The sequence below is a fragment of the Carettochelys insculpta genome, chromosome 11 (assembly GCF_033958435.1).
Source record: "Carettochelys insculpta isolate YL-2023 chromosome 11, ASM3395843v1, whole genome shotgun sequence".
In the NCBI taxonomy this organism is placed as follows: domain Eukaryota; kingdom Metazoa; phylum Chordata; order Testudines; family Carettochelyidae; genus Carettochelys; species Carettochelys insculpta.
In genome coordinates this window covers 25,424,997-25,446,963 of record NC_134147.1, presented here as the reverse complement: position 1 = coordinate 25,446,963, position 21,967 = coordinate 25,424,997, and the positions used below count along the sequence as shown (strand labels likewise).

At 39.0% G+C, this 21,967-nt stretch overlaps 1 protein-coding gene across 13 annotated transcripts in view; it reads right to left on the bottom strand.

Moving 5' to 3' along the window:
• Positions 1-938: 938 nt before the first annotated feature.
• The window catches only part of SLMAP (sarcolemma associated protein), a 139,560-nt gene continuing 118,531 nt past the window's right edge, over positions 939-21,967 (bottom strand). For 5 of the 13 annotated variants that reach the window (XM_075005886.1, XM_075005890.1, XM_075005888.1 and 2 more), the window contains 7 exons: positions 20,332-20,454; positions 19,756-19,830; positions 17,346-17,666; positions 13,283-13,400; positions 10,896-11,067; positions 8,945-9,079; positions 939-2,900 (listed from right to left, as the gene is read on the bottom strand). In XM_075005886.1, coding sequence (XP_074861987.1) covers positions 2,811-2,900; positions 8,945-9,079; positions 10,896-11,067; positions 13,283-13,400; positions 17,346-17,666; positions 19,756-19,830; positions 20,332-20,454 — 1,034 coding nt within the window. In that variant the 3' untranslated portion in view covers positions 939-2,810. Of the gene's footprint in view, positions 2,901-3,927; positions 4,018-8,944; positions 9,080-10,895; positions 11,068-13,282; positions 13,401-17,345; positions 17,667-19,755; positions 19,831-20,331; positions 20,455-21,967 lie in introns of all 13 variants that reach the window. The other 8 variants (XM_075005887.1, XM_075005889.1, XM_075005891.1 and 5 more) reach the window with 3 other exon arrangements.

The window sequence follows — 21,967 nt, the reverse complement described above, 5'->3', positions numbered from 1 at the left end:
GGCCAATAACAGTCAGGCATCCCACAGCATACAGAAATTTGGCAGCCCTGCCATGCTAAGGCTAAATCTATACTGTCACTTTAAGGCTCTGGGATATGAACCCTCTGCCTCCACCAAGTTACAGAACTGTAAAGCATGAAAGCAAATCCAGCTACAGCACCAGGAACCATGCTCCCACCACAGTTAGCTACTCACCTCATGGAAATGGTCTACCTAGAGCACTGCGAAATCTCTGAGCACTCCTTCCATGGCCACACTGCCACATTCAAGAGTTATCACAGCAGCACTTTACACCTTTTAAGTGTAAAAGATGCCTAAAGCTAGCTGGGCTACAAGAATTGATTGCAGTTCCTCCCTATGGCCATCAGGGGCTACTATATCAACAGGTTTCATTCATGTGGCCTCTTCCCGTTCAGCAGTCACCAGGTCTGCATGGATGCCAGGTTCAGGAAGGTGGTCATGTTACGCAGGTGAACAAAGCAAAGGAGGGATGAAAAAAAGGGCTAAAAAGGGAGGGGGCAGAACTAGGAAAGCCTCCAGCTCCTGAACTAACCTCAGCAATTCCTTTCACAGCTGACCCAGGCTCTCTGCACTATCCATAGCCACCCTTCGAGCCCTCCCCTGGCTTTTCACCTGTACTATAGGCACCCTCCAAGCTCCACTACAAACAATGAATGAACAAACAAAATGAAACAACCTCCCACCCCAAAACTCTTCCAGATTCTTCCCCAGCACCAAACCACTGCTGCTCCTGCTCTCATTTCTTTTCTGCTTAAAACTAGACCTGGACAGGAAAGTGGTTGAAATTTAAACCAATGTGAATGTGAAAAGTAAAACCTTTCTGATTATCAAACATGCTGGGAACATTGTAGTAATCCCTAGCACACAATGACCTTAACAGATGCGTGGATTTCAAATGAGATTCAACTCAAACATGATAGGGAGAGTAAAGTTATTTTATTAAATCATGCACATCACGTGTGTTAGTGCAAATAGTTTAATCTGTACTCGAGAAATTCTATTGTACTTTTTATACCTTTACAAAATAGATTTTAAACAATTATTTACTTTTTAAAAAAATGTAATTCTGAAGTAAAGCATTTCAGAACAATATTTGCAATAGTCTATATACAAGAGGTACTGAGTACCACTGGCATATGAGTGTTTTGTGATTGGGTACCCTCTTGCAACTGCAAACGATGAAATGTTAACTAGGTGACCCAATATTATTTTCTAAAAATCACTTGTGGACTTATTCTTCCAGAAATCTAATAATCCCCCCATTAGCAAATCCCAAGTATTTTACGACAGAACCTTTAATTAAAAGGACAATGACCCTCCAACCTCATAAGGCAAATTATATGCTAAAGTCCTATTTAAATACTCAACTATACCTGGTGATTGCCAATAGTATAAAGCCAATTAAATCTTCACTGAGATTATCTTCCTATTTTTAAACTTCTATCACATGAATTCATTTTACTTTGCAATCCTTTAGTATATTATATAGAATTTTCATAAACTTTTTAAACAGAACTGTTGACTTGCACAAGGCAACTACAGTCAACACTTAATTCGTTCTTTAACAGTGGTTACCTAATCAAAAAGTTGATAATTATCAGTTGCCACCTTTCAATTAGGAAATAAACTTTTTAATGAAGACCATTGTATGAAGGTATATTATACATATTATGTCATGTAATGACAATGCAGAAGTTTCTAATTACCAAAAGGAAACTCTCTCAGCTTATTAACCTGATGCACCCATTAATTGTCAGATGATTCTAATTTAGGAACAGCTTGCCTACCTTGGATTTTTTCAATTACCCCCAACACTGAAGTTTTCAATAAAAACTTACCGAAATAGACAAATATTACTTCTCCAGTTCAGTTTTGAAAGTATTAAGTGACTTGAAAAAATAAGTTGCTAAAAATGTGATGTGTGAAAATATTCAAACTTTAAAGATGTGTCTCTTTAAATATATGAAATTTAATAAATTACATTCAAACTAAAGGTAATATAAATTGGATCACTGCACTATGTCCATCAAATAACCAAGATTTTGCTCCCAGAAATACCTCAGTTCACTCAAAACACACACAAGCACACTCCCACACACACACACAAAATATCCGTGGCAGGTGTTTACCATCCAATGTCTTACCTATCTCTTTAAGGCTGGAAATGAATTGTATTTATTCCCAAAGTTAGCAACAAAACAAAATCTTTCCTGAAGCAAAATATTTGTTTCCTTCAAAAGGCCTGGAAGGAGAAGTTATTTTAAGTCTTGTTCCCATGAGCTCAGTGACTTACAGCAAGTAAGAATGGTACATTAATGTAAAAAAAAATTATATTTCCAACTGAAAGGCACTGAGCATACTGCCTGTTTCCAAATATTTATAAGGTTATTTGGCATGGGTATCCAAATTAGAAATGTGTTTCTCTCTTAAGTCTGGCAATCAGATTCTAAAGTAAAATATCCACAAACCTACCCATTATAAATAATTTGGTACCAAGAAGCCTACTTTAGGCCACCATCATAGTATTTAGAATCCCAACATACCAATTTAAAAATTACATGAAATTGTAAGCAAAAATATTGCTCACAGTAGAATGAAGTAATAATTTTATTCCCTCTTTATAGACAGATACATTTTATACACTTTAAAGCAATGACCCTACTGCTGTTCTCACGCAGAGCTTTGTTGCATTAAGAGGTAAAAAGGAAGAGAATTAATCTGTTTTTCCCCAGTATGTGAGTGATGCCAGCTTCTAAAGGGAGGACGGTGAATGGATTCAACAACAGTTCTCATGGAGAAGCTCTGGTTAGGCCTGGGTACAGCACCACAGCTGTTACAGCAACCAAAGCTGCCATCAGAGGCATCCAAGGCCATTGTTTCTGTGTGGAGAGAAAAAAAAATCAATATCATATTTGTTCTAGTTTATACTACTTAGTTAACGTCTTGGTTCCGACAAGTCCTGAGCACCTGTTGATAAACATTGCTAATGTTTCCCATGAACCCTTACTCTCGGGAAATCTTGACACCAAGGGGTCTAAAACATATTTGTCTTAACAGAAAGAACTTGAAGAGATGCAGTCATCACAATGGCACGTCACCACAAGAGTCTTTAGTAGTACTGTATTCCAACTTTGTTACAATACGACCTAGGATAATATCACCTATTAAACCTTTTTGAGGGCTCAAGACACTCAGTGTTGTTTGTGCCAGAGTACTGACAGACCTATGGTATGGAGTAATGACATCTATCTTTGCTTTGTGTGTTTAATCCAGGTCTGAGACATCAATTCTTAGTGGATCCTATCAGGATAATTAGCATTATTTTATGTCAAGTTTAACCAGTATTTTACACAGGATACACTGGGAGACATTGTAGGTGTAGTGCAAGCTTAGAGTTGAGAATGCAAACCCACCATCGATTTATTTCGATCTTGTCCTTTTTCCACCTTCACAGCAATAGTGAGAAAAAAGTGGAAAAATGTTCAAACCCAGAGAGAAAATTCTAAATCCACAAATAAGAACTAAAGGACCAAAATTTCATTTTAAATAGGCAAACTCTTCATTTTCCATATTTAAGTAATTAAGTTCTCTTCCAGGCCCTCCACTGCAGCAGTTCAGAAAATTTGCCCCATTTTGCTAAAAACAAACTGAGACCATGTCAGAAGAGATACATTCAAAATTGGTTAGGTTAGAATTAATGCATGGTTAGAATCACCACAAAGAAGCAACACAGATGTTAAATGATTAGTTGATTGTTCAGGTGACAGTAACACCAGTAGGGCATGTTAAATGAAGGGTTTGCTTCAGGTAAATATCTGTGAGCATTTCACCATGCACTGTTTTACAAAAATGGCACAAACAGTGACAGGGACAAAACATACATTGACTGAACAGTAGTGCGTGTACCTTTCTCTACCACAATGGGCCGTAACACCAATACACGAAAGCCAGGATTAGGCCGATGAATACGGCTGGGACGGGTTGTAATATGGAAGGCTAAAGAAGGGAAGGGATATTAAAAATCATTTTGTGCTATAAAATCAATAAGGTAATATGATTTAGATGGGGGAAAATAAGTCAGAGAGTTTTGTTTTAATTGAAATGTATTAAAGACATCTAACAGGATACAGCATGATCTAATTCAGTATACAATGTTAGCACACCACGCTAGTCAGATGAACATGGGTATTTTAAAATAAAATGAAGCAAGCAGAAAAATGCTCTTGGAATCCCTTTGTCGCTACTTGGAATTTCTGGTCAATATGAGATTTAGTCTGACCTCTTAGGCTATCATGTTAGTGTCCAAAAAACAAAAAAACAAACAAAAAAGGCCACAAGACTGAGCATGTGTTTTTCTTTACACAAAGACACTTCATTTAGGCATTTCTAAGCCATGGACCCTATTTAGAAGGTCTAAGAAGCACTATAGAGTCTCGATCAATTTCTTCATTCTCAGAAATTTTCAGCCGACTACCCACAAGGAAAAATTCTCTATGAATTACCTGCTTTGTGATATAATGGTACACTCTGTAGCCAAGACACTTCTATGAGACTGCAACATTATTCAACATCAGAAATGAAGTGTACCACAACAACTGAGTATGTGTCTATCAGACACCCTGGCAGATGAAAATCTCCACCAGGTCATCAGCTTCTGATAGTGCCAATTGCTAAAATTTGAAAGTCTGACTAATTCTTCATCACTCATGTTGTGACAATGTTGTGCTTCTAGCCAAATTTCAGCCCATCAACTTAACGCACACCTTGTGGTCTCAATGTTTTAATTGCATACAAACTTGTTCAATTAATTTTGACGGACACTAATAAACCTCCTTATTTAAAGATTTGGCTGGATAATCTCTCTTTGGTTAATTCAGCTTAAAAGGAATGACTGACATAGGTGATGAGAATCAGTAACTGCTAAATTTTTAAAATTATCCTCAGTGGAGGCCTGCTTTTCCGGCTACGTATGTGTACACGCACCTCCTCAGAAGTAAGTTTGGATCATGCTAGATGTCTTTTTAGTGCTTTTTCGTATTGATGCCATGTTGATTTTGCATAGCCAGCTAAATATAAATTAACCTCATGATTTTAGACTTTATAGAATAACTTGCTAATAAAAATTGTTTTGAAGAATACAGGCATTTCATAGCACAACTTCAAGTAAGGGTCAATAAATACAAAATTTAGAAGACAGATATTCTACACTATGCAATACATTCCTTCAATTTATGCTAATTTAAATTTGTTTTAATCAAAGCAATATATAACAGGCAAGTTATGCGTAATTATAATCTGGTATCACTCTTGAAGTTTATGCTAAAAACCCAAGTGCCATCTTCCCTATGAGATTCATGGTGGTAGAAATAATCAATGCAGTGCCAAAGAAGTGCCAAACAATTTCAAACTGATCAAAGCACTGAACATGCTCCAAACCATTCACATGAATAAATTCATCACTCAAAGTCTCAGGAAATCATCTATAATCACAAACATGCAAATAAATGTAGCTCCACAAGCCTATATATTTAGAATGTAACGTTGCTTTTTAAAATTAATTCTTTGCCCCTTCAAAACAAAGAGGAACACAAACTTGTGAATTTCTAATATGACTTGGCAAACAGAGTAAAGGAATCTTCCCTCCTCTAGCATTTATATGACATAAATTAAAAGCAGCTGTCACATTAAACGGACTTACCCACAAAAGACGAGACAATTTTTATTCTCTCCCCATAGCACCCTGACTTACAATGAAAGCAGGAGGCTAAGTAACTTAAAATTTCTCATAGGTATTGTTGTATCACAACTCCCCTTACTCCCTGAGGGAGACCTCCTTAGAGCAGGTGGTGGTATGAGTTGCTATACAACAGTACCTCTAAGAAATCTAAGTGTGGGCTGGAGTGCTGGGAGCTCAGGGCAGGATGTTGCGGGGTGGTTTGCAGGAATCAGGGCAAAGAGTTGGGACCTGATATACATATCTCTCATAGAGCTGGAAGGACTTAATTTTCACCTCTGAATAAAAAGTGCCCTTATTGTTGTCCTCCAGCTAAACTCATTCGGCTCCGTCTACACTTGCATTCTTCTTTTTCGAAAGAGGCATGCAAATGAGGGAAACAAACTGCAAACCATGTGCAGATTTACATATCTGACAGGTCATTTTCATATTCTTTAAAAAGAAGAAAAGCAGTGTAGATGTGGCTCTTTTGAAAGTAAACCCTACCTTTGAAAGAACCCTTCTTCCCTTTCTATGGGAAGAAGGGTTCTTTCGAAGATGGGGTTTACTTTCAAAAGAGCCGCATCTACACTGCTTTTCTTCTTTTTAAAGAATATGCAAATGACCTATCATATGTAAATCTGCACCTCATTTGCATGCCTCTTTCAAAAGAGGAATGCAAGTGTAGACACAGCCTTTCCTGATTAAAAACACATGCCCCTTACATTATAATTGAATACCTGTAAAAACAGGTTTTGGCAGGCCACAAAAGGGAAGAAATTCTACAGCTGGCATCCTTTTTTCCCCCAAACACCCTTTGCCAAGAATGAGGTGAAAGATGAGTCACAAGAAGAGATTAGTGGTACTGTGAGAAAGTTTCCAGCCCCTGGAAGCTTCACAATGTTCCGAGTCACCTAGCAAGATGGTTTCTGAGAATTAACAAGCTTTATTAAATGTTCACTTTTAAAAAAGTGTCACCTCAGATTTGTTGAACAAAGGCTTCTCTTATGAGTCCCTTTCTCCATAGACACTTTACTGTTGTTCATCTTATTCAAACCTCCTCCAGTCTTCTACGTCTAATATCTCCCTTCCTGTGCTCTTTCAGCCAGCCAAAGAGGTTGCAATAGCTCAATTATGCAATTCCCGATATTGCTGTATGTCTGATCTCATTATCTCTTTCCACAAAATCCAGTATCTCCATATACATCCCTTCCTTCCTTGTTAAATACCCTTCTCAGCTCCATCCCCGTTTCCCTTCAATCCTTCCTCCCGGTTTCTCGTTAACAAACTTGATTTGCTTCCTGTGCTTCAGGTTCTTGAGCACTATATTCTTTGCTGCCTGAGGTCCAGGTTCTTAAAAAAGTTCAGTGTAAGGAGTCTACTGTTTACTTCCAGCCACTAAAGGGATGTCTGCACCACATATAAACCCAGTCTCCCACTCAGATCCAAATTCTAGGACTCAGTTGTGGGGGTGGGAGATAGGACTAGGACCCAAATCTTTGCAGGACTTGGTTCAGGATTCTCTCCCCTATCAGTTTGCAGTCTGAACACAGATCAAGCCATAAATCCGAGTCAGAAGGTCTGCATAGTACAGTAGGGGCATATCAGCACAGTTGAGAAACCCAGGCCTGGCAAATGAAAACCAAGGTTTAGAATACAACATAGACACTCAGGGATGGGCTTTGAAACACCTACTCTCCAAATATAGGTGATATAGACCTGGTTTTACAATGTAGTAAAAACATAACCCTAATGTATTTCCTGCTCAATCAGGCCCTTTTTCCCGTCCCCCTTAGTTATCGTGCTTAAGGCCAAAAGGGACCAATAGTGTGTGGTCTGTCACTAATTTGTGAAAGGGTTCCACGCAGGAAAGAAAGTGCTGAGAAATTACTGCACATGCAGCAATAAGAGTGAGTGTGGCTTCCCATTCTTTCCTCCTCTCCCAAGCCTGCTTTACCTTAAGAGGTCTATAGCAGAGTGAGGTAGTTATGTTGGCTCTAACAGTGTCGATGGCATTCAAAGAATGCTGTGCTTTATAGGCACCAAAAGCTGTCTCTGGCAGCAAACTCAATCCTGTGACAATATTTAAAATTAATTACTACAGAAAAGACCATTCCAGTTAATGAGGCTGGAAAGCATACTGCATCTGAACTACATTTCCCAGTAGGTGCAGCACTCGTCAGGGGCCACTAGTGAGAGAGGGATCTGGGAGAGCTACTGGCCATGTAACAACCTCCCTCTTTCCACTCCTCTGCCCCTGCTCTCCCTCTTGCCCCTCCCCTGAGTGAGGCAGCCCAGGGAAACAGAGGGGCCAGAACAAGCAGCAGGGATCCCCACCTCCCTACACTCACTAGCAGTGGTAGGGAAATGCAGCCACAGCCTTGGTTTGCTCTGCTCCTCTGGCTGAATTGTTCTATTTCCTGTCAGTAAGTGCTGGGACAGTCTCTCCCCTTCTGCAACCAACAAGTGCACATTGATTCATTTACCCCACTGCTGCTGGTGAGTGGTGGGCTGGGCCCCTGCTACTGAGAGACCAGGCCACCTCTCTATTTCAGCCCCACCACCAGGTGCTGGATGGCCCTTTTCCCCTCCCAGCCCTGGCATTTGGGAAGACACGTGCCCTCTTGTGTCCTTTCACATGTTCCCTATTATATTAGCCCATCAGGACCCTTTGTCCTTAAAGGACAAGAGCATGAGACAGTCAGAGAATAGCATTTGCTGAACCCCCACCACCACCAGATGGAAGAAAGATATCCTGGGAAAGATCTGTTTTTACTGTTATTTTTAATAAAATTGTTTGGGTCCAAATCTTTTGGCTTCTTTACAGGTAGTTTTGGCTTTTTGCACTTTTTTTTTTTTTTTTTTTTTTTTTTTTTTTTTTTAAGTGAAAACATTTTGCCTGGCTCTGTTAACTAGTCATTAGTCCAGATTTCTAAAGAGAGAAGAAGCATAGTTATGCAACTAATTTGTGTGCATAATTACTGCAATTTTGTTTTCAATCTGCATAGTTGCACATGCAAATCACAGACATCTAAATGGTGACTAGTATATACAAAAACAGTAGCTGTATCACAGGAGACATGGAATTATAAATGAAATTTTTTACCATTATCTTTTGTAAACCTGGTCTTTGCTGTATAACTCAGATATAGTCACAATCAACATGACATCTTCCATCAAAGAGGCCCAACACAGTTTGTACAGACTTACGTTGTTTCCTTTTTCCTGTAGCAGCTTCAGGTTGTCTTTACATTGTTTGAGCTCATCTGTGATTGATTGTTTTTCCTGCTCAGTCATCTCAAACTTCAACTTCAGCTCTGAGAGCATAGTCTGTGTCTTTTCATACTAAAGGCAAAGAAAAATAATCTACAGACCCATCTGAAATTGGACATTAGATTTTAAATTCTATTCAAGTATGTCAATGAAGCTTCAGGAAAAAAAATATTTCCTTGTCAATCAATGTTTCAGGATAATTTGATCTGAATTAGTATTTCCATATAACATCAGATGAAAGATTTATTTGGAGGATAATTAAAACCATCTTATTTCCCAAAGAAAAACAACAAAGAATGTTTTTTCATTTTTACTGAAATTGTCCTATGTTTTCTTTTTAACTATGATTTCTCCCTCACTGTGTTTAAAGCTTAGAAGCATTGTATATATGCTTTTTGCTTTTTGATAGCAAAGAAACTCAATGTACTGCAGGTATAATTGAGAACATACTTTTATTTGAAAGGTCTAACCTGTTGTGGCTGCTGTGATTATCCCTATGGCAATTTTGCCATTTCAAAGATTGGTACAAGGCGAGGACATGGGGGAGTCTGCGACAGCTACATAAAATTGCCATAGGGATAATTACAGCAGCCACAACAGGTTAGACCTTTCAGAGCTAACCTCATTGAAGGAATTAAATTTAAGCATGTGAGAGAGATAATTATTAAATGCACAGACCAGTCAAAAACCTAAAATAACACACTTTGAAAAAAGTAACACCACAAGTGTGTGCTGGGCCAGGGGGCGAGTGTTAAAGATTGTACTTGTGTGAGTGACAGAGAAAGAGAGAGAACAGGAGATTTGCACTGAGTGCATTCAGACGTACAAGCTGCTGCCAGCAAGCACCAAGTCCTATCATGTCTTCCCTCAGTATGGGGATGGGATAGATAAGTGGTGGTAGGTAGACACCCTGACAACAGAGCTCCCCTCCCTGGTCTTCCCCAACCCTGCAGAGAAAGCAGGAGGATCCTGGGGGCAGCTCCAAGGCAGAGGGCAGCAACAGCATGGAAGTGGCAGGAGAGGTAGTTGAAGTGCAGGCACTTATAGTCTCTACGTAGAAATCATTGCTTTAAGCATCAAGGCACAGGTCTCTACCACTTGAGCTAAAAGAAGCAGCTCCTGCATGGACACAGAACTTCTTTAGATATAAAATTGATGTTAATAGTTTAACTTAATTTTTCTGAAATATGAAAATGGCACATAACGCTATGGTGATTCTTTCGGACGAACCAAAGAAAAGGATTGCAAAATGAATAATGAGAAAATATACCAATTGCTGGATAAAACATCTTTAATTGGGTTCATGAGAAAAGGAACTATTACAGCTCTTCTCCCGTACAGATCATGTGTTTCAGCATCTTCATTTGAGGGGTCCTTACTTGGTTGTATGCACTTCTTAATCACCTTTTGAAGCACTGAGGCTTCAAGTGAGACACTTGAATAGTAACAACACTTGAGAAAGTGAATTCCCAATGCACAGGAAAAAGGGGTGTCTCTAACATAGCACATCAACTATCTAAAAACCTATTTATAAAGGTTACTGAGAATTTAATGCTGTGGTCAGGAAGATGACTATTTGCCATTTGAAGAGTTGTTATAAGTGAAAGATGCCCACTAACAGCTTAAAATACAGTGCACTTAACCTGCAAAAGCAAATATTTAGAAAGTTTCCAATCACTCATGTATCCGAGCTTCCCTCTTAGGTTCACAAATTCTCATTTATGCATCAAGTCCCACTGGCACAGAACCACTAATGTTAATAACAATTCTGAGAAGTTTTCAAGTCATAGCTATTTTCTACTTTTTTTTATATTTCCATCTAGCTAGCATAAACAAACAGTTGCTGGTCATAGGATCCAATCATAAGAGGAATTGTCTTTCCTTTTACCTCTTTCTGAGCATCCTTTGCTTGATTCTCAGCTTCACTGAGTAGAGTTTTTAGACTTGCTGCATCACGTTGATGTTGTTCCTTCAAAGATCCCACTTGATTTTCAAGTTCCTTTCGGGTCATTTCAAGAACACTTAGATCACTGGTTAGCGCTAAACTCTGTTTCTGAGAACTGCAAAACAACATTCAATTCATGCTTCACATATTAAAATAAAACATTTACATCATTTATAACGCACTTTTTAATCTGCCACAACTTTACAAGCTTAAATGTATACCATACAGCACTACCACACTGCACCTGTTCCTGGGATGAGTGGCATCAGCACACCATATAACAAGGGAACAGAAATAATTTTGGCCTAGAATTGATAGTTTTTGGATTATCTGTACAAAAAAAAAAATCATTACAGATTCTTTAATTAGAAAGTCACAAGAATAGTGCATCTCAGTGAAATAAGGTAGCCATAATGTACATATATCTAACTTTAGTTCATTCTAGCTTATCAGTAACAAATTACCTTGCATATTCTAGAATAGAAGAAAATATAGTAGTCATGAAAATCAAGTTCTCCTAAAGTTGTGTATTTATAAACATAAAAATCTAAAGTTAAACAATTAATTCTGATAATTTACATTAATTGTAACTTGTGCCTATACCAACATACAAGTCACAGAAACAAGAACCACTCTTAGAAAATACTGGCTTTTTATAAAAAAGAATAGAAAAATATTTGTGTTCCACATGCAACAACAACATCGATGCAGGAACATTTTGTGTTATGTCCCACAAGTGCAAAAATGATCATATCTATGTGCACAGACCACTGCAACTACTTTTAGAAAATTGGCCTGTCACATTTTTATTTGGTCAGGATGGAGTAGAATCCTGTGGGAAAATAAAATAGTACAGATTGTCGGTGAAAATATACCACGAGTGCCCTGGACTGGCAACATTGGGGTTGCTGGGAATATACCAGAGGAAAATATATTTTTATATGGGTAACTAATGGAGAGGTGCAGTAGTGGTGGTATCAGACTGGGTATAGTATAAATGAGCAGTAGAGGAGAAAATGTGGGAAATATCAGGAATTAAAAAAACTGGAGCAGAAATAGAACAAAGAGAAATTCACGTATAAGGTTTGGCTTCTGTTTTCATCAAACAGTGACTTGTCCCTTCTTGGAATGCTCCGCTGCAAGAAACGTTCATTAATAATGACAACTATAACTTATGGCCCTGAAAACAGCTAAAAAAATAGGTAAGTACTTAGTAAAAATTCAAGTCCACAAGAAGAAGTTATTCACTTTCTGCAATAACTGTGGCTCTTTGAAATGTCTCTCTAGGGGTGCTTCAGTTCAGGGGTGCATATGTTTCTCGAGCCCTTGATCAGAGATTTTATGACAACCATGTCTGCTTCGCCTGAAGGCTATACTGGGGTGCACAAGCAAACTACCCTCCCCTAGAGAGCAGCCCAAATCAGAGTGAAATATCTCTGATCAAGGATTCAAGCAAAAGGTGGATGGAGCACCTGAAATGGAGCACCCATGTGGATACTACTTAAAGAAAAACAATATGTTGTCCCAACAGTCAAACCACAAGATATCAAAAGCGAAAGATAAAAGGTTCACTGGAGGAAGAGGGGATAAAATGGACAAATTACCACTATACAAGTTGGATGTTTTTAGGCACTCTTTAGCAGTAAGGTAAAATGACGGAAGAGTGAAGGAACTATAAGATCAAACAATATTCTGAATAACCCTCACACTTGAAAAGTAGAGTTTTAAAGTATGTAAGTATTGGAAAAAAAGGACATTTATCTTTATTAATTGCCATAACCTTGTAAATGAAATACATCTTATAACTCAGTATCACTCCTTTGAAGTCTACCACTAGTGATGTGACAACAGACAGGAGGATCCTGAAACCCTCTCTGTGTTATCTGTAAGCTCCAAATGTTAAGAATTTTCTAAACCAAAGCCTTACATATATAGTTTTTCTCTTTTCGGCAGTAAAAGACAATGATCTTGATCAAGTTTAACTAATATTAAAATTCATATCCCCAATACCCTATTAAATTGGCAAAATCTAATTTAAAATAGAATGCATCACCTGAAGCATAATCTGTGTTACTTAGCAATATACAGACATTTAAAAAACAGGAGTACAGAAAATGTGTAAATGGAAATGTGCACTGTTTTGATCAAAGCTATCTGTAAATCACAGGTTAATAGAGTGCATATAATAAATGTTGGTTCTTGTGTACAAGCTATTTCAAAAAGACTAAACAAAAAAACATTTAGCCCCTAATTTCTAAAGTCATTTTTTGCTATTGTAGAAACCTTTTGAGCTAAGGCTATTTGTAACTCTTACATTCAATAGTGCTTACCTATGAAGCTCCTTCTCTTGCCGTTGAAGTTCAGATGCAAGCAAAGAATTCTCCTTCTTTAAGGAGAGGCATTCAGTTTCTAGATCACTCCACTCCTTTCTCAACTTTCCAAGTTCACCTATAAACAATGTAAAAGTTACTGTGAGTAAAACAGTCAAAAGCAATCATTGTGTTATATGCCCTCAAAAAGTAACAAGGAAAAATCTGAAGACTTGAAAAAACTAACTTGTCAAGCTGCTTATGTTATAAAAATTTCATGGCACAGAACTCGTATGTGTCATATAGCAAACTATAAGCCAACTTTATTAATAGTTTGAGACGTTTAACACACTTAGATTAGTCCCTTTATTTCTTATAAAAATGCAAGACAGTAAGAGAGTCTTCATAGTGCTGCTATTACAAGTTCACTATGCTTGCCAACCCCCCTCTCTTCCCAGGGGGTGGGTGTGGGAGGAATTGTGCAGCCAGCCCTGGCCTTTGTGGGGCCTCCGCACCCATGGCCTGGCCCCTCTCCCCACTCTGATCTGTCTGCCATCTAGAAAGTATTAAGGGAGATTGTTGTGGGCAATTCCAACAGGGCACCAAGGGTGGTCTGGTGGAGCTGGGCCACCTCTAGCTATAGGAGGACCTGGGAGCAGCTGCCACTGCCAGGCCATGGCAGGGAGGGATGGTACTGCTCAGAGCCCAGCTCCAGCTACTGCTACTGATTCCCCTGCCTCGAGGTCAGATGGCAGGAAGTGGCTCACCTGTCATTAGCAGCAGTCATAGCTTGACTCCGAGTGGCCCTTTCCCTCCCCAGCAGAGGAGCTGGAAGGGCCTGCTCAGAGCTGTGCACTGACTACCGCCAGTGATGGGAGCCACTTCCTGCTGCCCGACCCATAGGTGGGCAGAATCAGTAACAGCAGCCAGAGCTTGGCTCTGAGAGCCACCTTCCCCTTCCTGCCATGGCCTGGCAGTAGTGACTGGTCCTAGCCTCTCCCTTCCTAGGAGAGTCCCAGGTCTGGTTGCAGGGACAGGGCCCAGGGCCAGAGGGAGGGAGAGGTGCTGGGAGGGGTGGGGAAGGCTGTGGAATGGGAGCCGCACAGCCCACCCCAGCTTTTCATGGTGGTTGGGGAGAGTGACCAGGGAAAGGGGTGGCCCAGGGGCAGAGTGCAAAGGTGGGAAGAGGGGCCAGGGAGCTGCATGGCTCTCCCAAATCCTCTGTGGGTCCTCCTCCCCACAGGTGGCAGACTGAAGTGATGATGCCATTCTGTGGTCCAGGAGGCAAGTTTTTTATTTGAGAGAGAGAGAGAGAGAGCGAGACAACGAACTGAAAAAGTTACCAAAAAGTTTATCTGAAGCTTCTGTTTTCCAGAATCTGACATCTAACTACAAAATTAACATGAAGAGAATTCAGGGAGATATGGAAGTTGCCAGATGCCTTAGAGACAAGTAACAAAGCATTCAAAGCAAACATTAAAAGCTTGAAATCAAACTTGTGAAAACCAAAAACCAGTGCAATTAGCAGACTAAGATTCTTGGGGATGCAATGATAAGAGATCGGGTTAAGCAAAACTCTTAGGACAGATCTATACTGCAATTAGATGCCATGGCTGCCCCATACCAGGTGACTCAGGCTGTGGAGCTGTGAATTAAAGACAGATTTTCCAGTTTGGGTAGCAGCCTGAAGTCTGGGACCCTCCTACCTCACAGGGTCCTAATGTCCATGCTCCAACCAAGACCAGTCATTTGCACTGCAATTAAACAGCTTCATAATCCAAGCCTGAATCATATGGCACAAGTCTATCACAGCGGTGCAGACAGAGACCTTCAGAAGGAGTAATTATTACCAAATTCTAAATCTTATGTTTGTGCCAACTTCTATCTATACACCACTGAAGAAATTTCGTACAATGTATACTGTTGTCTCCTACTGTATGTTGCTGGGACACTGTGACCCCATGTTTATGGCAATATGTTTTGAATATGAATATTCATAACTCAGATATGCTGTATGCAAAATGGGGTAAGTAACTTATCATTACAGTGTGTAGTCCCCCAATATGTATGTGTGTGCATGAACCTTCCTTGTATTTGAAGTTTAAAATATCAAGTATAAGCCAGTTTATTAATCTAAGTCTTCTAGTGAAAGCCATTAGTAGTACTTAAATTTAATGGTCCAGTGCTCAAGGCAATGATCTATGAAGTTTTGGGTTTCCAGTAAGCCTAAACTGTTGCTGGTCCTACAAAGACATATGACAATGCCATCTGATACTGCAATCCATCTTAATTTGGCATATTTCCACCAGGGTGCACAGATTACAACAAAGGCCTTCCGGACTGGGGAAATTCTATTCAAGGAATGGGAAGCAAACAATGATTGTTTTCAGCTGACTTAACAGACTGCTTCCCACCTCAAGAGAACACAAAGGACCTGGAAGGGGAAAGAACTGTAACGAAGAGAGAAGGGGGAAGAGGGCTTTGTGTACTCCCACTCCCACTGGCCAATAGGAGTGGAGAGATTTTGCTGAGGGCAAAAGCAGCATGCGGAGCTCTCCTCCCTCCACAGCAGAGAGCCTACTGCTTTGAACAGCACTGCTCCCTGCCACAGGGGTCAGACTAAAATGTCTGGTGGGCCGGATCTTGCGTGCCTGACTTAAATCCTCCTTTTTCTACTTAAAAAAATCACTTTTGTTTATTATCAAATCTAGTGTAAATATTGGTACCTCAGAAGGGAGAGGTGTGCATGTGACAACTGTGCATCTCCTTCTTTCACTGAGAAAGAGAGCAAACTTTATGAATCATCTGTGTAAAACTTACATACCATATAAGAGGGATTGATGTTGGGTTTTGGTCCCTTTGGAGGCTGGGCTCTTGAGTGCTTTCAAGTTCCTATAACTGAGCACTCCCAAAGCTGAGCTGTTATCAGCGTCTATGTTAATCTGCTGTGGGACTGTTACCCAAATTTTGTGCCTTTGTTGAAGGACACCAGAGCTTCTGGCCCAGCAGGACAGGTTGATGGGATGACCAGAGGACAAATAGGTGGGCTCAATGGTATTAACAGCACACTGGGTGACAGGCTCAAGGGGATCTCTGTGATTCCACCTTTCAAAATTGTAATATGTATTCTATTCTTAATGTAGATGTCAGTATAGGAAATTTGTATCCCCTTTCTGTTAACACAGGCTGAATTAAAAACACCAAAAATGGGGTTGACACTGAAAAATGCTACTGGAGTGCAGCACTGTAGGGGCATCCATTCATCATCTGTATATTTTTAATACTGGTGCCCACCTAGGTTAGCCTACTGGCACAAGATACCTAGTGGACAACTGGAGTCTCTGGAGCTCTTATTTTTAATCTGATCAAAGCAAGAGCCTCTTACAATGAGACAGACTGGTTGGGAGAAGTAATTGTGTCACTATTTTTATTATGGAAAAGCTTTTATCAAAGCAATAGATCTTGAAGTGGACTCTAAACGTGCTAGACTCTGGCTTAATTTTACATCTGCTGGGAATTTGTTCCCAGCTGAGAAATGCCTCATTGCCACCTCTCAACTGATCATGGTTTGAGACCTGGATTACCACTATGAGTGCAATGGTCTTGACAACTGATGACCCTTTAAGTGCAGTCTAATTCCTTGAACGGGCAGCCAAAATGGATTTGAAACTAGGACATCCTCCAGGCTTCTTAGTCAGATGTCTAAAAGATTACAGCTAAAGAGGTTTGCCAAGAACTTTGCAATTCTTGTGGTAATAATGTATATGTGTAAGTTTGCCATGCTTTTCAGCTAGTACCATTATACTCTTACTTCAATGAAAAGAAGAGGTAAGTCTATCACTAATGTATTAAAGGAACAATTTAGACAAAATATACACAAGTGTTTAAGTGAAAGAAAGCAGCACAGACTTATCGTGTGGTACATTCATGTAAAGTTTTATGTAAATTTCAAATGTGTTTGTTTACACTATAGATTTTGATACTAAAGAAAATACAGAATAGCCTGAGTACTTAATTCTAAATATTTGCCAGATATCTCAAAGTGACTGACAGCTACCATCAGGATGAGCCATAACCTTCTCACCTTGTAAACGAGTAGCTTCCTCCCTCTGCTGATCCTCACACTGCTGGCATCTCAGCTGGAAATTAGCTTGGAGGTTGACAATTTCTTTTTCGTATTCTGAGGCTTCTCTCCGCCAGCGTTCAAGTTCAGCCCGTACCTTCTGCAGCTCTTCTTGCAAAGCAGCAATATCAGTGTCTCGCTCTGATGCGGCCTCTTCTGCTCCTTTTTGAAGTCGCAGAATCTCATCTTGAGCACTAAGCAATTCATCCCGAGTGCTTGAAATTTCATTCTCCTTCTCTTCACGAAGATTCTCAATGTCTGCCTGCAACCTATGCAGCTGGGCTATAAAGTAAAGTATGGCTTCGAAAAATTTATCTTTACTTATTACATTTGAAAAAACCTGTAAGGAAAAAGCTCCTCCTTTAACTAACTGAAGGTCAACTGAATTAAAAACCACAAAAGTGATTCAAATAGTTACATTTGTAAATATTTGAACAGCTGCCAAGCAGTGTTAGAATGGTTTCAGAAACGCTGGGTATAATTTGTCAAACTATGGCCATGTCTACACTAGCCCCAAACTTCGAAATGGCCATGCAAATGGCCATTTTGAAGTTTACTAACGAAGCGCTGAAATACATATTCAGCGCCTCATTAGCATGCAGGCGGTTGCGGCACTTCGAAATTGACGCGCCTCGCGGCTCGTCCTGACAGGGCTCCTTTTCGAAAGGACCCTGCCTACTTCGAAGTCCCCTTATTCCCGTCTGCTCATGGGAATAAGGGGACTTCAAAGCAGGCGGGGTCCTTTCGAAAAGGAGCCCCATCGGGACGAGACGCGTGGTGGCGAGGTGCGTCAATTTCGAAGTGCCGTGGCTGCCTGCATGCTAATGAAGTGCTGAATATGTATTTCAGTGCTTCATTAGTATACTTCAAAATGGTCATTTGTATGGCCATTTCAAAGTCTGGGGCTAGTGTAGACATGGCCTATCAAATGCAATTTCCATGATATCTTCTCATCCATGCAATCAGCAAAAGCCATTACCTCATCTGATCTAAGCTTTTTAAATATACAATGACTAAGTACATGGTCTCAGTCTCTCTACTCTTCCCATATATAGACAGAGAGCCCGTCTCTTGTGGAGAGATTCAGTCGCTTTCATGCCATTGTCCCTTCCCATTCTCCTGCTCTTCTCGGGACATCACAGATGTATGGTCAAAGAAGAGCGGTGGGCTAGAGGACTGATGACCATGGTCCACTCTCCTAATTCCATCCCAATTGTCTAGAAAATATATTGAAACATCTTCTAGGAGTGCTTGAGGACAGTGGAACCTCAGAGAGTTCACTGTAAGGAACAGCCGGCAAGGAGCAAGGGAGATGGCAGAAGAAAAGAACAGAGGCATGGGGCCTCAGTATGGGCTTGCCAGGTTTGTGGGCAGACTGATTTTTACACCAGTGGCAAACGTTAGCCATGCTAAAAAAAAAAGAAAAAATAGGAGAGCAGCAACTTGAGGAGATCCTTTTTTAGATTTGTCCTTCTCTGGAACCATCAGATTTCCCCCTTTTGCTACTGTTTTGTTTGGTTGGAGATAGTTTTTAGCTGGATTGTGTTAACAGGGAAGCAAATTCATCAGATTATTCCTCAGATTTTTCTGCGAATATTCTTTGCTGGAAAGCATATGCAGCATTTTATACACTTTTCAGTGTGAGAAATATATTACTGAAATTACCACCTGTAAACTCATTTGCTATAGCTATTTTATTTCTCAGAGAAGTTGCTCTCTCTCACCATGGTGAAGGTCACTTTCAGGCCCATAGGTTTGAATGTAAAAGCAATCTAAGCATTGGATTCCATTGTGTTTTATCTGTTTTGGGCTGGCAAACTCAAGGTTTGCTTATTTACCTTAGGTGGAAACAGCTAGCAATGCCATTCCTTTAAAATAATTTAGTGGAACCACAACCTACCTTTTTATGATTTCAGATTCTGATTTTGGAAGTTGCTTTGGAATGGATTAAAGAACTTTTTAAGGGAAATTTTTATCAATAAGGGAAGAAGCTGAATGGGGCATAAAACCAAAATCACTGTAAGAATTGAGCATGCCTGTCAAGTTCAGAATGCCAGTTAAAAGACAATTTAAGGTAGCACAACAGGTCTTTTTGGAGAATTTAAAGGTGAATAGGAGACAGAATTTGTACACTGGCCGTTATTTCCTGCTAACACCTACAAAATACAATGAATCAGAAAAGGTATGAATCACTGAGAAGCAGAAGTTTACACACAGTTCAACTCTCAATAGCACTTTAGAGAAATTAGACTACGATTCACAGATAATTATTTCCTTTTATAAATGTTGTTCAACACCACCAAAAGTGAGACGTATTTGCTTTTGTACCTGAGTTATAAAGAATCAAGAGAAAAATTAAATTAGTTCATACCTTGCAGAAACTGTATTTGCTTGGTGGACTCCTCAACCTGCAGCCGGTATGCCTTCCGCTCTTCTTCCAACAGTGCTATAAAATGAAAGTGGAAATGTGCCTGAATTTGTAATTAGTTACAAGTGGAAAAAAAAAAGTTCAACCATATAGTTGAAAATTACAAGTTAATTTCAAAATTTGGCTTGAAAGATTAAAATAACCAGATTATTTCAACAAAGCAGCAGACCTAAAAATATGTATGTAAGTAGTTTAATAAAAAGTTAACATTTTAGTATGATTTTTGGTAGTAGTATAATTAATTTCAGGTTCTAAATAATTAATACAGTATTGCCAGTCAGTTTGTCTTGGAAATTAAACAGTATTGTGTACAAAGGTGGGTGAGGAGGGAGCATAAAGAAATTTGTACTGATTTCCCAAAAAATGGCACACTTACTGTTTTAGCTAAAATTGGTTTAATCACCCCCTTATAAGATTAATGGAGATCTTACTTATGGACCATTACTTGTCTTTGCACTTATTCCATTGCAATTACTCAGATTCTACAGGACAGTCAGTCAAATTTATTTTTGGTCTCACCTTGAAGTTCAAAGCATTTTTGTTTACTTGTTCTAGCTAGCTCTTGGGCTTCAATCAGCTCCTTGTGCAGCTGCTGAATTTCTTGTTTAGTCTCTGTTTCTGATTGTGCACCCTGCAAGTCATCTGATAAAAGAATATTTTCATTTTAAAGCACAAGTTTCCACTTTATATGTACTGACATATAAAGACAGGCAATGTTTTGGGCTTCAAATCACACAACACTGACCACAATAGTTATAACTGGGTTAGGTAGAAGTTAACAAAAAACATTAATTTATTTAGCAGTTTGTTTTAATCTTGAGGAAAATTAAGGTAAAACTATCAATTAAATTGAGCATGCAAAAATACCTCATAACATAAGGAATCCTACTTTACATAATTAAGTGAAATTTTTTTATGTTGTATAGAGTTCAAACATTTTAGGATTACGCTCAAAAACCATAACATTGCTAATTTTTCATTACACATTTTTGCGCATGTGAAATAATTCACACAGGATAAACAACATACATGGTTTCTCTGAAAGTGAACCCCACAAGTTGCTAACGCAAAGAATTCACTATGTCATTTTAGCAATGATAAAACCATATTAAACACATAATTTATAATGCCATATCTGGGCTAACATTTATGAACTTGGGTGTCTAAAGTTAGGCTCCTATATGAAAGCACCCTGATTTTACGTAGGCACCGCTGAACAAGACATTTAAAGTCACCAGCAAAAGCAGATGTAGGACCAACTTCACTGTGATGTTACTCAACACATTACACGTTCCTTTAATCTCAAATCATGTCTAAGGAAGTATTTTAACTCCAATAATAGCAAGTATCTCAACAACAAGACAACTTTTCAAATCTGTTCTTCCCCATTGCAAAGTTTTGGCATTATTTATAAAATTGCACAAATAAAAGATCTCATGGAGTAAAGAGAATTCTGTACCAATGGATTGCCAATATTCACATTTGTCCAAAATACTTTTTCAACTTAAACTCAAAGAGCAGCAAAAAGAGCAAAATATAAACAGATGTGTAAAATACTCTTAACTATTGTCTATTAATAACAGAGTGCCAGTAGTATGGCTTGGCAGCTAAAAGAGAAAGATAATTCTATTTCCAAGGAATTTGAAATCTTAGGATGTGATCCTTGAAACTCTCACTAATTTAAAATTTCTCATGTAAGGGTTTGTAGAATCAGGCCCTTGCCCCCATATAGACAATAGCAAACTTCATATGATGCATAGGTGGAAACCATAAAATCGAAGTAATTCAAGTCAACTGTCTGCTTGCAGGAAATGAACAAGATAATCCAGCTTTCCTACATGAGAAACATGGAAAGCACGTATTATAAATCTTATGGTTAATAAACTACAAAATTCATACAGAATTAAAATTCATACTATGCAGAAGAAAAACCTTAATCAACACCAGAGATGCTTTTGCTGGAGAGTCTAGACAAACTACTACTGATTGTTCATTATTAACATGTGGCAAAAATAAAACTTATTTTTGCATTTAGCTTTATATCAAATCAAGGAAGTAACACCTCTAGTTAGTTCCTTATCTCAAACTATAATTTTTCTTAAAATAAGCTAGATATTTTAGCATTCCACGAGTAAGTACTTATCACATCTCTCCA